General features: G+C 33.3%; 1 protein-coding gene across 1 annotated transcript; it reads left to right on the forward strand.

Moving 5' to 3' along the window:
- The first annotated feature begins 13,621 nt into the window (after window positions 1–13,621).
- Window positions 13,622–16,573, forward strand: LOC122578364 (floral homeotic protein DEFICIENS-like). Its single transcript, XM_043750313.1, has 7 exons — window positions 13,622–14,016; window positions 14,399–14,465; window positions 15,534–15,595; window positions 15,691–15,790; window positions 15,925–15,966; window positions 16,068–16,112; window positions 16,242–16,573. Exons 1-7 carry the CDS (start codon window positions 13,829–13,831, stop codon window positions 16,434–16,436), a joined length of 699 nt encoding a protein of 232 aa, XP_043606248.1. The 5' UTR covers window positions 13,622–13,828; the 3' UTR covers window positions 16,437–16,573.

A 16,573-nucleotide genomic window follows, 5' to 3' on the forward strand; every position in this document is an offset into this window, starting at 1 on the left:
TAACTAAGATCGAAAAATTATAATGTGCTTGAACTGTTTAAAACCTTTATTGTATGCACGAACGTTGTAAAAATGCCCAAGTTGTGTAATTAACTATAATTGACCAATCAAAAATTTGCACGTGACAACTCATATTAGGTGTCACCTATACTATGTTACATAATTTGTACATTTTTACAAAGTTCGTGCATATAATAGAGGTTTCAAATAGTTTATACATACTATAACTTTTCGGTTTTAATTACATACATTTTGATGTACCTATCTTTTTAAGAAACAATTAAGTGTAAGAGCAAAGCTCCATACACTTTGAAAGGATTCAAATGATTTGATTTATCACTATAGTTTTAACATAATTTAGTATAAAGTTTATATTAAACTATGTGCGACCCTCTTTAATCTTATCAATAAGTATTAACATATTTGATTAAAAATCCGTTCAATACGTTTTCTGAATGCAAATCTACAATTGATAAGTTATTTGGTTTTGATTTTTTGAATATATGTTTTTCTTTTTCCTTTTGTAACCGTTGGGTAATATCTGTTTGTCAATCAATTCCTTTTAATCATTGGTTATAGAGATCATAGTGTGGTAAGTGTGTGAAATTATACCTATAAATTATACTCCGTATTAGCTTGGAATAAAATAAAGTTGGATCCTATCTTTGTCGGATGAGATTTTTTCAAGTTAATTCCCTAACTTAAGTCAAATTGGAGAAATTTTGACCTTTGATTGAAAATCAAGTGTCAAGATTCAAAATCTTTGAATCTTGGCATTTAATTTTCATTTAAGGGTGAAGATTACTCAACATGACTAGTCATGTTAGGGTATTTTGAATGAATCATTTCCCTTCTTTGTCCATGTTAAATTTTGATTTTTTAGTTTTCTTATATTTAGAGGAAAAAAAAGCTAGTGATCATAAATAATTTGTTTATTTTCTATAATATTTGATACAATATATATGAACAAGTTTGGTTTTAAAAGTGTATGTTCATTGATATTTATTTTATAAAATACTACAAAATAGTTTTAAGTTTGTAAATATTTTACAAATACATTATCATGTTAGGGTAATTTGAGGGAAACCTTTCTCTTTTTTTGTCAATGTTATGAGTTCAATTTTGATTTTTTAGTTTTCTTTTATTTAAAAAAATAACTAGCGATCATAAATAATTTGTTTGTTTTCTATAATATTTGATACAACATATATGAACAAGTTTGGTTTTCTATGTATGTTCATTGATATTTATTTTATAAAATACTACATAATAGTTTTAAGTTTGTAAATATTTTACAAATATATTATCATCAATTAAATCATATTTGTGTATTCTCTTTTGTTTTGTCGATTGTATCACTTTGCATGCCAGATGTTTGTAAAAATTTATTTGCAAAATATTTGTCTAAATAAATCAAAACCGAATAATTAAATATATTGCTATATATCATGTTAATATATCGTCATAATAATGTTCTAAGTTGTTAAACATTAATTTCAAAATATAAAATACTGAACTATATATTTTTACTCCTATATAAAAAACTATTTTCTTCCTTTAAGCCATTCACGCTTTGAAATGGCTATAATTTTCTTTATTTAATAAGTTAAACATTTTTGGTATATATACATTTAATGAAATAATTTACGATATAGATCCTTCAACCTTTAAATAACTATATACTACCCATTCTACATCAATTACTTTACATTCATTACCACAACACTACTGCTGCCGCCGCCGCCACCACTGTCGATGTCACCATCCGTCGCCGCCACCCATCGTTACTATCAGCATTGGCGTCGTGTCACACGGGCATCAAACCAAAGTATTTACCTAAAGCCAAAAGCGACGGCTTTTTGTTTTCCATGGTATGAGTGATCATCTAATTAATGTTCAATGAGTGAAAATAAGAATAAGAATGTAAATAAAAAAGAGACTGAAAGAAACGTCGCACACTCGCACATATCGTAGGTGTACTTACTACGTACAGTAACTTTGATATAAACATATATTATTTTGACTGAAAGTAAGAACCGCTACATGGCTTATTCTTCCTTTATTTATGGGCATGGGATAAAAGAATATTTTCGACGCATAAGCCTAAAGCCAACTGTTGATTTCAGCAGAATATTTACTGTATTTACCATTTAATTTACCACTGTTGTGAATAAACAATTAAATATTCGACATGGTCATTTGTCTTACAAAATTATTATATATCGACAAAATAAGGAGATGGTTCTCATCGATTTAATGTAATTTGATGCATTTTATTATATACATGCTCAGTTGATTGATGAACATCCATATATGATCTCAATATAATTATGACAACTCTTCAAATACAAAAATACTTGAAAAAACTTAATTGCTGATGCTGAGCTTTATGATAAAATAGATTAACGTTTTAGATGATTAGATCAGATATAGATACATAATAGTGATACCAAATGCAGTGGTGGTTACAATATTGAACACAATCCGTATATTTGATCATATACATTGTTGATCAACTCCACTTACGGATCACGAGTCAAAATGCTAAAGCAGATCAAGCCCGACTATTGGGCGTACATACTTACCATTATCGGGTTTAGATATAAGACCATAACCGTAACCAACTTCAATAACATGTAACCATAAAAACATAAACAAAAGAAAAAACCGTAAAAGAATCATTCTTTCTTAGGAAAAAGAGATGAAATACCCATCCAACCTTTTTAGTAACAAAAGAAATTCTCTTTGCAAAACCACCTCAAGCCTTGTAAAACCTATAAATCTAAAATCATATCAAAAATGGGAAAATCTGTAACCCATTTTACTATGACTAGCACCTAAACAAGTAAACAACCTAGACATCAAGATAAAATGGCAATACATTTCCATGGAGAAGCCGAAATGGTACTACAGACTACTGGGTAATTTTGAGATTCTGCAACCCAAACTTTTGCTAGAACTGCACAAAACAAATACAACATCTTATATAACAATTTTCACGCAAAAGTTAAGTCAATAAAAACTGTTTAGAAGTAGATGATAGCAGACTACCAGCTAACAAGTGATTAGAACTTAAGTTGGTAAGTGGTAACAAATAGAAAACATATGGAATACTTGATAGGTCATTAATAGGTCTTGATACCATTAATGGGATATGCCTGTGTTGAAGCAAAAATTTACAGAATGGACCATTGTACTCTCTAAGTGGTAAAAGAATGCTTGATTGACAATTGAATAACTACAGGTGCAAACTAGAGAGTAGGTCAAGTAACAGGTCGAAACGGGGTTAGTTCAAAACAAGTAACTTTTAAAACAGGATAAGTTAAGGCTGGTCAGCCAGCCTTTTGTGTCATTCTTTCTTAAAAACTAAATGCAGAGTTAATGTATCAAATAAGATTTGCACATCATATTATTCGGTGAAACACATCACACTATCAACCCATTTCTTTTTGAACATGTCTTTTGTAACTTAACCATTTGGCCCGTTGGATATAAATCGAAATCAAGTTTCTTTTTTTTTTCTTTTGATTAATGGTCAAATCTGCTATTTCTCTGAAATAAATGGATACTTAATGAGCATAGTGCTTAAGAAGTTTTCACTACATGGCACTAAAATTGAAACCTCCTCCATAAAATGAAGTCAGGTTTTACGATAGAATATAATTAAAGTAAATAATATATTAATGGGAACATACATAAAATAGCTAGAGGGATAGAAGTGATTCGGGGTTTACCCTCTAGGTTGTTTCCCTTGTTTTACTTCATACTTGTCTTCACAATATACAATTGTGATTTTCAGATTCCTACTTTTTTCTTCATATTATGCCAACTAAAGCCATTGTTTAACAAGTAACAAAGGTTCGTTGTGAAATGATTATCACTTATTAGTAACCAAATTTAAGGTTCATTTCAAAATCATGCAAGTACAAAATGAAGGAAACGTTGATATTTTAATCCAGTCATGAAGTGCAAATTTTATAAAAGCTATAGTGTGGTATCCATGTCGATGATGGTAAATGGTTTCATGTCAAACAGACCGATGTTTGGAATTAAGACAACAGAGTGAACAGACTATAGAGTGCTTGCTAATAAAGGAAGTTTAAAGTTCCCCAAATTTTATAAAAGCTATAGTGTCCTTTCACTTGGAATTAAGCAACGCAGCACTCTCCATGTCATTTGACCAAACAACATACCTTATAAAGGAAGTTTAAAGTTCCCCAAGTTTCATACGCTTTTGAAGGCTGTATATGAATACCCGGTTCTCTGCCCTGCAGAGCAAGTTACCCATGCCAGCAAAGAATATTGCATTTGTGGCGATTGGAGCGGCACCAGTCTTCTTCACAAGTTCATTTTTCAAGTTCTTGATTAACACTTGATTAGTGCTCTTCTGAAGAGCCTCAAATCTACAGCGGGCCAGTATTTAGTTTTCTGAAACTTCAATTCAGAAATTTTCATTGTACCATTTCATTCCAGAAAAACGAAAAATAAACATTATGATATGCCAGTACATAAAAGTAACAACATTTGAAGAAAACTTAACAAAAAAAGCTAGTAAATTAAGATTTCTTCTCCCCTCCCCCCCCATTGGTTAGTTTGAAAAGAAAGGTTATCATATATCAATCAAGAGTTAGGAAGCTTACAGATCAACTAATGATCAACGAAAATCAATCCCTTAATTATATGATCGGTAAACATTGCCTAAGATATTTTGATTTTAGGGACACAATAGTATATCAAATGTTTATACCTCAACGAGTTTTAAAAGTAATGCAGTCTACATCCTAGTTCTACTGCAGACAGGGGGGGGGGGGGGGGGGGGGGGGGGGGGGGGGTGCACTAACTGAGAGTAACGGAACACAGCAGCTGCTACATATATGCATGGTAACTAATACCAAGTGAAAGGCCACAAGAGATGGCAATAAATCAACCCTCATATTAGCCTGATGTTAGCAACATTTAACTTTTCCTTCTCTAACAGCACACGCGGAAGATTGTTTATGCAACAGACCTCACATTTAGTAAAAGAACAAAGAAGTTAAGAAGACACGGAAACCGGCTACCACCATAACCACTGCATTCTAATATAGGCAAGCCTAAGCTTGCCAATGAAAAACTGACCATGCCTGGCTTCACTAAGAAGTTGTTCCCTTCACTTAACCTCATATTTAGGGAACATTCACAAAAGAATATATTATGAAGGGAATTGATGCTCTCCTTAATGTGCAACTAAACTACACTTCCCAAATAACACTTCAAGCATGTCACATTGTTTAAAGACGAAATACCTATGTGCAAATAAACCGTTGAAAAAAAGGTTATCATAGATTCACTAATGGCTAAGTGTCTGCTATCTTGATTTGTTTCTTTATCCTTGTGTGCTTATATATATTGCTTATTCCTTTGGTCATAGTCAGCCTATTGATTTATCAGTTATCATATAGGTCAAAATGTCATGCATAACAAGTTCTGCGGACTAAAATTCAGCAAAAAGAAACAGCCTCTTCTTTCTAAAACTTTCGATCCACCACCAGTGACCTGATACATCTTACAAAACCATTTCGACAAACAAGTTTAATCCCAGAGACCTGCTTGCACACAAGACCCCTGAAGTGGACAAACAAAGAATAGTAACACTATATAAGTCATTCGGTTTGGCTGCCTATTTACAAAGCATATTTGGTCTACGCGGTCAGGAAATAAATGATTTTAACACAATAGATTTAAACACCGAAGGGCCGTGGACTTATTTATTATTTTTATATTCCAAAAATGTACAATAAGGTTGCTCTATCAGTTCTTCCCTCTGAGTCAGAGTTAATACCAAATTAAGAACATTAAATATATAATCATTAAAATGGGTCCACAAAAATAAAATTAGAACGAACAAATGAGGCCTAACAATTAAAAACATACCATTCACTAGACAGATGATCGGAACGATTGAAGAAAGAAAGAGAATGGCGTCCCCTTTCTCCCAGGGGGCATCGTCGGAGAACAATGTCGGGGACAGCGTGAGAACCTTCCATTGCTTACACCCTTTAAGTGTTGGTTCTTCCAACGATAGATCTGGTTTCAAGATCTATGAACAAGAGAGATCCCTAAATCTCACATGGCGATCATCAACTACTAATATGATAAGAGGGAGAGTAGGATGCAATGAAGGCCAATTAACTCCTCATTTCGGACCCTTTAAGATAAACTTCAAAATAGCATCGGTCCCGCCAAAGAAATCAGTATTTATCTGACCCAGGCGAAAAATCTCATCAGCAGGAGAAACAAATTTCTTCCTCAGGGCACTAATAGCCCATCCAAACAATTCTATCTAATGATGCTGATATAACAAGGTCCTCCTTCAGATGGAACATATCACACATTACATAATGATTGTGTTCTGTCAATAGAGATACACAATTACAAGACTGCCATTTTCATATCCTAATAGTCTGATCATCCAGGGGGCATCATGGTGAAACTGTACAGTTCTGATGTAATCAAGATGTCCAAGTAGTGTAAACAAACAGGTATGCAATTTCTAGTTCCAAACTTTGATCTTGTAATCATCTTCTGCATACATTATTACAGCTTTATTACAAAAATGCTTCTTAAAGAACTTACACATGAACTTACGGATATGAAGGACTTATATGCAGTCATGCATAAATTATGTGTAAATCACTTATTCATAGCCAATGACAATTACAAAGATGTATTATCTAAAAATCTAACGTAAAGGTACTGATCCAAGTAGCTTCCCTGTTTTTCCCATATTACATACATCATAACAAAGTAATGCCGTGATAAAGCTATCGAGAATGTATACAGTAATGAAGTTCTACTCATCAAAATCACCATAAATTATACGAGTTTCTAGCTAAAGAACGATGCAAATCAGCCAATACTCAGATCAGTCAAATTACATGACTAAGACAAATACACTACACAATCAAAATTAAGGGTATGTGTTTCCCAAAACCATGCCAATAGGATCTGATATTCATTTGTTCCCAAAGTAAGGTAGATTACTTTCACATGTATCGTAGATTTCGTATCTATTGGAGAGATACTCTTTGAGATATTGGGACATTGTTACACATCTCCTTTAGACAAATCCTCTGACTTGGTGACTTGTTCCTCATCTTTAGTTGACCTTTATGGTCCTACTTCAATGTAGTCAAATTACATTGCAGGCAGACCCAAGTAACTTCATAAAACATGACAACGTTGTCTTCTACATTACTAATTTCACAAAATGTAACAACTAAACAACAACAACAACAAAAATAAAAAAAATCCGTATATCATACAATTCAATAGTTCAACTCTCATATAAAATTTAGCCAGGGCAAAATGCATATGTGTCCTATATTTGCATCATGCTATTATTATTATTAAAACAAAACAAATATATAAGTTCTTGTGGTCTACAATCAATATCATGGCTGTAAAACTCAATAGGCTGTACTCGAAAATATAGGTACGACATGTTCATAAGACTCTAGAAATATTCCGATGGCTTATTTATGACCATTTCCACACCAACTTCATACAGAATTGGCCGAGTTTTGACCGATTTAACTAGGTTTTGTTAGAGTTTGACCAGACCAATATTTGTGGGTGAATCAGCTCACTGACCTTGTAACAAGTACTCAACGATTAATCAGGCTTGCAGTAAATCACTCTATAATAAAACAAATAAATGTTATCGCTATAAACACGAATCGAACAGCTTCACAAAACTAGACAATGCTATAAACATCATTATATTCACCACAAAATCTCAACCTAAACATAAGTAATGTAATATCATTTGTCGTGAACAACTTCAAGTTATTATAAATGATATATTTGGTACGTTGGATAGAATATAACATAGGTTTTTATTTTTTAATGGCATTTAAATTATATCTACTTCCTATTTTTTATGGAGAGAATGAAAATTTTTTTTTTATCAAAGGATCAGAAAAAAGAAAAATGTTAAGAAAAAACTAGTCAATACAAGAATACACGGTCGCAATAAGAACAAACCTTAAGAGGGGTAGTAGTGGAGGCGGGGAAGAGCACGGGCCCGAGTCACCCCACGCGGGCACACCGCCGCCGGGGGTTTGGGGTGGGGAAAAATGGAAGGAATTTGGGATTGCTTCACTGAAGAGAGAGAATCGACGTGGGGGCCATGCGCAGGAAAAGAAGCCAACCAGCGGACGCCATGTGGATGTTTGACCAAGCCCAACGGCTAGTAAATGTTACCTTTTGTTTTTTGTTTTTTTTTAAATACCTCACCCATCTCTTTCTTTTATCACTATATATAACCCACACTTTTTTTAAACAACACAACACTTCAAATCCAAAACCCATCACTTTTATAGAAAACAAACACCCCATCTTTATAAAAAAAAGAAAACCAATCACCATTTTTTATTTTATTTTTACCTCTTTGTCTATATATATATACACTATTTTCTTCCCAAAATAACACACAACTACTCCCATTTTCACTACATTTTTATAAAATTCAAACACCCAACCTTTTCATCACTAATCTCACCAATCCATATAATGGACCCGCCAGTGCAACCGGTCTTCGACGAAAGTATGTATGCGGAGTTGATAGACGAAGAAGTTCACCATCGCCTTCGATTTGATCTTACGGAGTACGTATGGGCTCAAGATTTGGCATATCTCGATGATTAGTTTTTTTAAGTATTATGTAATGTTTTTTTTTTTTTTTAAGTATTATGTAATGTTTTTTTTTTTAAGTATTATGTAATGTTTCTTTTTTTTTTAAATATAATAAAAGAGTATTTTTTTAATTTTAATATAGTTTGTGATTTTGGTAAAGTAAAAATAAATGGAAATAAAAAAGATGATGTGGAAATTGGGGTTGGGGTGAGTAGCGCCACCTGTAACATCCCAAAACTTTTATTTAACAGTTGACTTAAGTCGTTAAGTCAACATCGCGTGTCCGTTAAGTCTCTAGGAGATTTGATGATTATATGTGTTTAATGTGCTATATGTGTAAGTCTTTAATGCTTTAATGATTGATGTTATAAGTGTATAAAGGTATATTTTAATACCTTTAAAGGTGCTTAGAGTGTTTAATGTGTTGTAAGTATTCCCAATAGGAGCTTTGAGCCAAATATGAGCTCTTTGGAAGTTCAGGGACTAGTTTTGACATAGGTGGAAACCTAAAAACGGGATTAAGGGTTTTGTATCAGCTTATTTGCCCCTAATTGCAGAAAATTAATCCTCTCTTTGAACTCTAAACCACCCCCTAGCCTATATCAATCCACTATTTGATTTTCTATCAATTTCGGGTCCATTATGAGCAATTAATCACTTGTATATCGATCCGGTAATCATCTTCTAGGGAAGGATTGTATTCTCCACTGATTTTAGGTCATTCCTAAGTGTTCATCTCGTTCATACTTGAACTTGATCGGTTATTTGTGTTTCACTGCTAGAATCGGTGATTTCGGGTCGTTCGGTAATCCTTATTTCGATCAATTGAGGTTTAGTGATTTCCTACAGGTATGAACGTGATATTGATGATTTTTTTTGATGATATTATGTATTTCATATGAGTGTCACATCTGATCTTGAGGTTTGATTTGGATTCGATTGCGTTTGTGAGTCAATTTAGGTCGTTCAGATGTCAAATCGATTGTAAAATGAGTATAATGAATCCATGAATCAATTGATGATTTGATAATGATAATTAAGCCTTAATTTGATGTGTATGAACTGTAGAGGTCATGGTGGTTTGACATGGATGTTTGATGGTGGATATTGTTTGCAAAACAAAGGGTTTATTAGATCTGAAAATTCAGTCGTATTGCAAAAATCATATCTTCTTTATATGAACGTATTAGGAGATTAATCTTACATTTATGAAAACCTCTATGTGTCCCCTAAATTCGATATGAACTCAACAATGGTAAGGTTTCGGATGAATTCTGCAGACTTGTCTTGAAAACGTCATAAATCATTCATTAGAGAACTTCAAGAGTCAAACTTTATATTTCTGGAAAGGTCTTTAAATTCCCTACATTTCATAAGAACTAAGTTTTGACTCATTTGGTCGTCTAGAGGTCAAAAAGTTGCCTGCAAGTGAAGAGCGCGAGTCAGTCTTTCGACCAGCACCCCATATGCGGCGCATATAATTTATGTGCGGCGCATATCGGGGCCTGGGAGGGTTCTGGATGATTTTTGAAGCAAATATGCGACGCATATTCAAAGCATGTGCCGCATAAAGTGTATGTGAGTCCGTTTGAGGTCTGAAACAAGTGTTTAAGGGTCCTATAAGTGTACCTAAGTTAATAGATGGTTTTGTAACCTTATGAGGATGGATTTATGCAAGTTTAATGACAATGAACTCGATATAGGTCACTCGGGATAATTGTGAAGCTTGTTAACTTGTGTTTGGTGTATCGTTGTTTTCGTCATCAGGTAAGATACACTATTTTGTCACGCTGAGGGTTCAACAAAAAGATAGTTTTCATATAATAACTTCCCCGAATGATATTTTGTTTTCTTATGGGTATTCAGGATTATACGGGAGGTAATATGGGCTATGTAGATGAATAATGAAGCCTCAAATGCTACCCCAGTGATATGAGATGATATGTATTGTTATGTAATGACATGAGGTGATATGTAGTGTTATGATATGCAATGATATGATATGTTTTTAGATGAGGTGCCATGAGATGCTATGAAATGTTATGTAAGGTCTTGAGATGAATTGAAATGTGATATATGTTGATGATATGAGAAATGTGCATGATTACATGGCTTGTTCATCTAGTTCACTAGACTTATTAAGTTGCCATGACACATGCACGTTTAAGGGCCCAAACGTAAAAGATGATTATGTTATGACGTTTAGGTAATGTGGAAACCTAAACTATATGAGATGTGAAATCGAGCTCGTAATTTAGATATGAAAGTGTTAAGCTTAACTCGTACTTGCCCTTGCCCGGCGGGTATGTAGATGTGGTTGCTTGGGTGGCTCCTTGCAACATGGTTTGAGATGTGAAGAGTAATACGGGAGGTTTGACCAGCCCCATTTGTCTTGAACATACTGATTACTCCGGGATTGACTTGTCATTCCTTAACGACATTGATGTACATCCGTAAGGTTTGTCCATCTAGTCGGGTGTGCCTTATGTCACCCTTACGAGATGTTTATGTTATATGAGATGCGTGACTTATGTCACAATTACAAAGATGTTTAAATGATATATGTGAGATGCGAAAGATGACTAGGCACATTTAGGATGACTCATCCTATTTGAAAGATGTGAAATGCAAGATGTGATATGATATATGTGATGACTTGTGATGATATGTGCCTTAAAGATGATATATGACTTTTGTATAATGTTTTAAATGGACAAATGATTTATAAACTATGTGTCATCTTACTTAGCTAATTCGTTAGCTAACACTTGCTCTTTTAAAATGTGTTGTTCCCTCAGGTCCAAAAATAGTGAGCATGTAGATGTGAGAAGAGGTGAGACATGAGTAGATGATCTTGAAGCTGGCTGTAGTTTACCCATAGTGGTTGCTCGCATTAGACATTCATTTATGTTTAGATATTTATGATTTATATAGACTATAATGTCGGTTGTTTAATATTAGGCAACCGATGAATTTCCATTTAGACTTGTTTTGATGATATGGCTAGTAACACCATTTAATGAATAAACCAAACAGATTTTGCTAGTTTGGACTTTTACAGTTTAATTCCGCTTTCTTTGACGCCGTTAGGCGAATGTTTTTGAAAATCCTTATTTTTAAACGACGGGTTTTACACCACCCATTTTAGGGTGATTTGGGATGAATTGGGGAAGTTTGAGGTGGAGGGTTTTTGTTGGAAGATGGTGTTACACCACCCATTTCTGTTTTTTTTTTATGTTTTTTGAAAAAACAAAAATAAAATACAAAGGATATATTCTACAAACTCACCCTAAGTTTTTCTCTTTCAAAAATATTTGAGGTGTTGTGCTTGTCGTGGAAAAGTAGCACAAAATATGAAGCGAACTAGCGAAGTGTTCATATAGTATAGAACTATAGATGGGTGATTTCTAGAATCGTCATAAATCATAAAAGGAAAGTAGAATTAATAAAAAGTCAATTTCTTTTGCATTTCGTTTACAAGTATAACACCTTTTATAGTTTTATCCCTACAGTCCTACACCGATATATATGGCGAATTGCCTAACAAAAATTAATGCTAAAGTTGGGGGACTTTCACACTTTTCATGTATCCTCATTGGACCTTCGATTTTTTATTTTATTCTATTTCAAAAATTTTATTGATATGATCATATGAAAGAAACTAGTGCGGAGATTGTATTTCTTATTGGTAAAGTTTTTGATCTTGAAAAAATTCATTAGAGTTAAAATCTCACTTTCTACATTTGTAGGAGTGGATTATTGGAGGGGTTTACGAGAATCCTGGGTTTCATATCAGACATGCGTGGTTCGAGTTCCGCATACTGCTCAATTGGATGTCACTATGACGTCTCGAATGCTAACTGTTAAATACTAACTACTAAGTTACTGTTTAAAAAAAGTCATCCATAGTAGTATAGTATATTGTTTGGAGAATATCATCAGAGAATTAAAAATCATAAGTATATCAGTTTGGTTATTCTACTTGGTTTTTTGTTGTTAGATTTGTATCAGTTTGGTCATTCTACTTGGTTTTTTGTTATTAGATTTGTCATCCACGTACAGGTTGCTCAGTTTTGATTTCTTTCGATGCAACACAGATTGATGGACTTTTGTTGGAGAATAAGTAGTCGTTTTGGCATTTCCAGATCACCCAACGATAGGTGATTATCACCAGGTTAACGAGACTACATTTTACCAGACTAAGGTGTGAAGATTATTATTGTGTATCTCGAGTAGCTTTTTCATGTTGGAAGGGTCTGTTGGTGGGATATTGCACCATGTGAGAATGAAGTTCCAGAGAGTAAATATGCCTAACAAGAAACCTCATTCATGATCAACAAGCATCAATGTTATCCTCCGATAGCCTACATTAGTCCAAAGTATTTTTCATTAGCTAATGGAGTTATAGCCATCTCATATACAATTACAGCACATGTAAGAATTGAATCAACACTTCATTTAAAGCGTCAAATGCGATTTCCTTCAACTACACATGTTTTTTTTACAAGTGAATTTTACCTCAGACGTTTATGATGTGTGCTAATCGCACAACGAAAGGGTCCCGCATTAAGCGGATCTTAAATAGCCTTTCTCACCATACCAACTCCTCTATTGGAAAATACCGTTGAAGAGAACCTACCAATGTTCAAACTCGAGACCTTGGAGTAAACTCCCCCGGAGCCCCGCATAGTAGGTTTAGTGAAACACATGTAAATCTTTACAATATCGATATTGATGTTGATATGTAATTGTTTTTATTAATATATTGAAATAAAAACGTGAGATGAAGGAAATTACAAAATCACCCTGGCTTGTCAAAGTGAGCATGTAATTAAATGGCTTTATCAATCCCTCCTACCCTTTTTCTCATTTTAGGCAAATTCCTCCTATTTCTAGCAACAATTCCACCTTCCTTTCTTCCTGTTTCCTTTCTTTTCCATTTCCTCACACACACTTACTGTGTGTGTTTTCTCTACACCACACAATCTCAATTCCTCTCTAACTTGATCAAAAACCCACCAAGAACAACATTTTTGATACTACTACTCCATAGAATTTTTATTTTTTTTTTTTAAAAAGAAAAAAAAAAACTTTACTCTATAAACAAAGCAGATCAATATACCAAAGGAAAAAAAAAAAAAAGACTCGATCAATGGCAAGAGGCAAAATCCAGATAAAAAAGATCGAAAACTCGACGAACAGGCAAGTAACATACTCGAAAAGAAGGAACGGGTTGTTTAAGAAGGCGAGTGAACTCACTGTGTTGTGTGATGCAAAAGTTGCCATTATCATGGTTTCATGTACTGATAAGCTTCATGAATACATCAGTCCTTCTATCACGTATGTATTTATTTATATCTATTTTATATCTATATATTAGCTAATACTTTTATATATATATATATATATATATATATGATTATTTAATAATTAGATGGTTCATAAACACGGAAAAAACTTAATCATGTAGAAAGATTAGTGTACTGAAAAAAGGTTCAATATATATATATATATATATATATATAAATAGTTATAAAACTTTAGTTCTACCCATCTGTAAGATTGCGACAATAAAATTAACAGAAATTTTTATTCATATTCTAAAAATCCGACAAGACATCGAATATATATAGCAAAAGTGAATTTGATATATGGTTTAATTAATAATATTGATGAATCATGTGTTTGTGGTTCCGATCGATGATGATGATGATGATGATAGGATGAAGCAGTTTTTCGATCAGTATCAAAAGGTGTCTGGAATCGATCTATGGAACTCTCACTATCAGGTATGAATGTACGTTATAGAAATGATATGCCATAAAAGGTGTTATTATTAATAATACAAATTAAATTGGACTATATTATTGTAAAGATTAATATACAAACTATGTTTAATTGGTTTAGCTATTTACTATAATATTGAATGATTAATATATGAAAATAACTTTTAGATCATATATTCGATCTTCTATAATATGAAATGATATCCCTACTAGCTAGCTAGTAGCAGTTTACCAAAGAGCATCTTATGTACTCATTAATCACCAAAGAGGCGTCTTATATATATCATAGGGATAAAACCTTGTACGTTAGTGACAAGCTTTCATTAGCTTCAGTTTTTTCCACGCTAGTTTTTGTAAGGCTAGCTTTTAATTTGTGGTTTTTATGAATCATCTTCAATTCTTCACTATGTTAATTGGTTTATATTTACTAGGTACCCTGGGGCCTAGACATCATTAGATCAGGGTGGTTATGATCCATCATTAGGCCTAAGGCCCTAAAATTTCCAAGGCCCGGCCTACACATACATACATACATACATATATATAATAAAAATTTGGAGGCCCTAGATTTCCAAAGGACCTTTGTGGTTGCACACCTCGCAGTCTCGCACACCTTGATTCGATCTGTGACGTACTCTCATAGTAACAAGCAGGATTCCCAATTCTTTGACAATACATTTAAAATCTTCATTTCAACACAACTTCAATCGATATACAATGCTAGATAATTCCCATAATGCAATTAAGAAAATTTCAAAAAACGGATTGTATTCTAGAAAAAAGTTCAATTTAGTCATTGTACTTTTTTATTTGTTAAGCTTATTATATAAACAAAACCTGCTATATATATATATAGCTCACTCTTCTCATATAAGAAGTTGAAACGTGCTAATATATGGCAATAAAACTCTTGTGTGGCATCTTCGGTAATGGCCGATCCTCTTCTGTACGATTAATATATAGTACTTGTAATAATGTTCTTAATTAGGACTAGATATTAAAGATGTTTATTATATGTCAATCATTGATACAAATTTATTACCAGTTAAACTTTCACAAAATCTTATGCAGAAAATGCAAGAGGAATTGAGACAGCAGAAAGAGGTGAACAGAAATCTTAGGAAGCAAATTAGGTACCTTTTACTCAAAATCACCTTTCTTTTCAGTTTCTGATCCATTCAACTCTATTACATTCTTCGTTTCTGTTACTTGATTCGCTTCGTTCAAGGCAAAGATTTGGTGATTGTTTGGAAGATTTGGGCTTTGAAGACTTGTTTGCACTCGAAAAAGATTCACAGGAGGCTGTGTACATTATCCGTGAGCGGAAGGTTAGCCAAAACTTTATAAAACTTTTCCATTTGTTCATAAAATTTAAGGCATATATATATCTGCGTATGACTTATACCTGACTGACTGAGATGTCAAAACTGATCCTAATCTCAATGTTAACCAAAATATGCAGCTCAAAGTTATTAGTAATAAAGTAGAGACTTCCAAGAAGAAGGTAGTTTAATTTCTTGCATACCACATTTTTCATATAATAAAATTATTCAATGTATATGTACGTCTACAAGTTTAGCAAAATTGCTTTTATTAATGTTTCAGGTGAGGAGTGCCCAAGATGTATACAAAAAACTCATGCATGAATTTGTAAGCACTCAAACTTAAAGTCATTCTTGACTTAATTATCAAACTATATATAACTAGCACTACTTGACCAAATATTACTATACACACAATCCAGACATTTATGGGGAAATATATATATAATTTATGCAGGATATAAGAGGAGAAGATCCACAATACGGCATGATTGAAGATGGAGTAGAATACGAAAATGTGTATGGATACCCGCATATGGTGGCACCACATATCTTGACACTAAGGTTGCAGCCTGACCATTCCAACAATCTTCATGCGGTCACTGGTGCAACCACTGCATCCGATCTCACCACCTATGGCTTGCTTGGTTAGGATCTCGCATACATATAACTAGTTTATTAATTAAGAACACATTAAATTTCAAGACAATTTAATTGTATTGTATCGACTTAATTGTTCATAAGGTTTTGCCTAGTTTGGTTGGCGTATATGATGATAGACACTTAATT

This window comes from Erigeron canadensis, chromosome 8, assembly GCF_010389155.1.
Source record: "Erigeron canadensis isolate Cc75 chromosome 8, C_canadensis_v1, whole genome shotgun sequence".
Taxonomy (NCBI): domain Eukaryota; kingdom Viridiplantae; phylum Streptophyta; class Magnoliopsida; order Asterales; family Asteraceae; genus Erigeron; species Erigeron canadensis.

Bases quoted from the DNA above. Each gene is read 5' to 3' on its own strand.
- LOC122578364 (XM_043750313.1), top strand. From the start codon at position 13,829: ATGGCAAGAGGCAAAATCCAGATAAAAAAGATCGAAAACTCGACGAAC. The intron at 14,017-14,398 runs GTATGTATTTAT...TGATGATGATAG, and splicing joins TACATCAGTCCTTCTATCAC to GATGAAGCAGTTTTTCGATC. The intron at 15,791-15,924 runs GTTAGCCAAAAC...CAAAATATGCAG, and splicing joins ACATTATCCGTGAGCGGAAG to CTCAAAGTTATTAGTAATAA.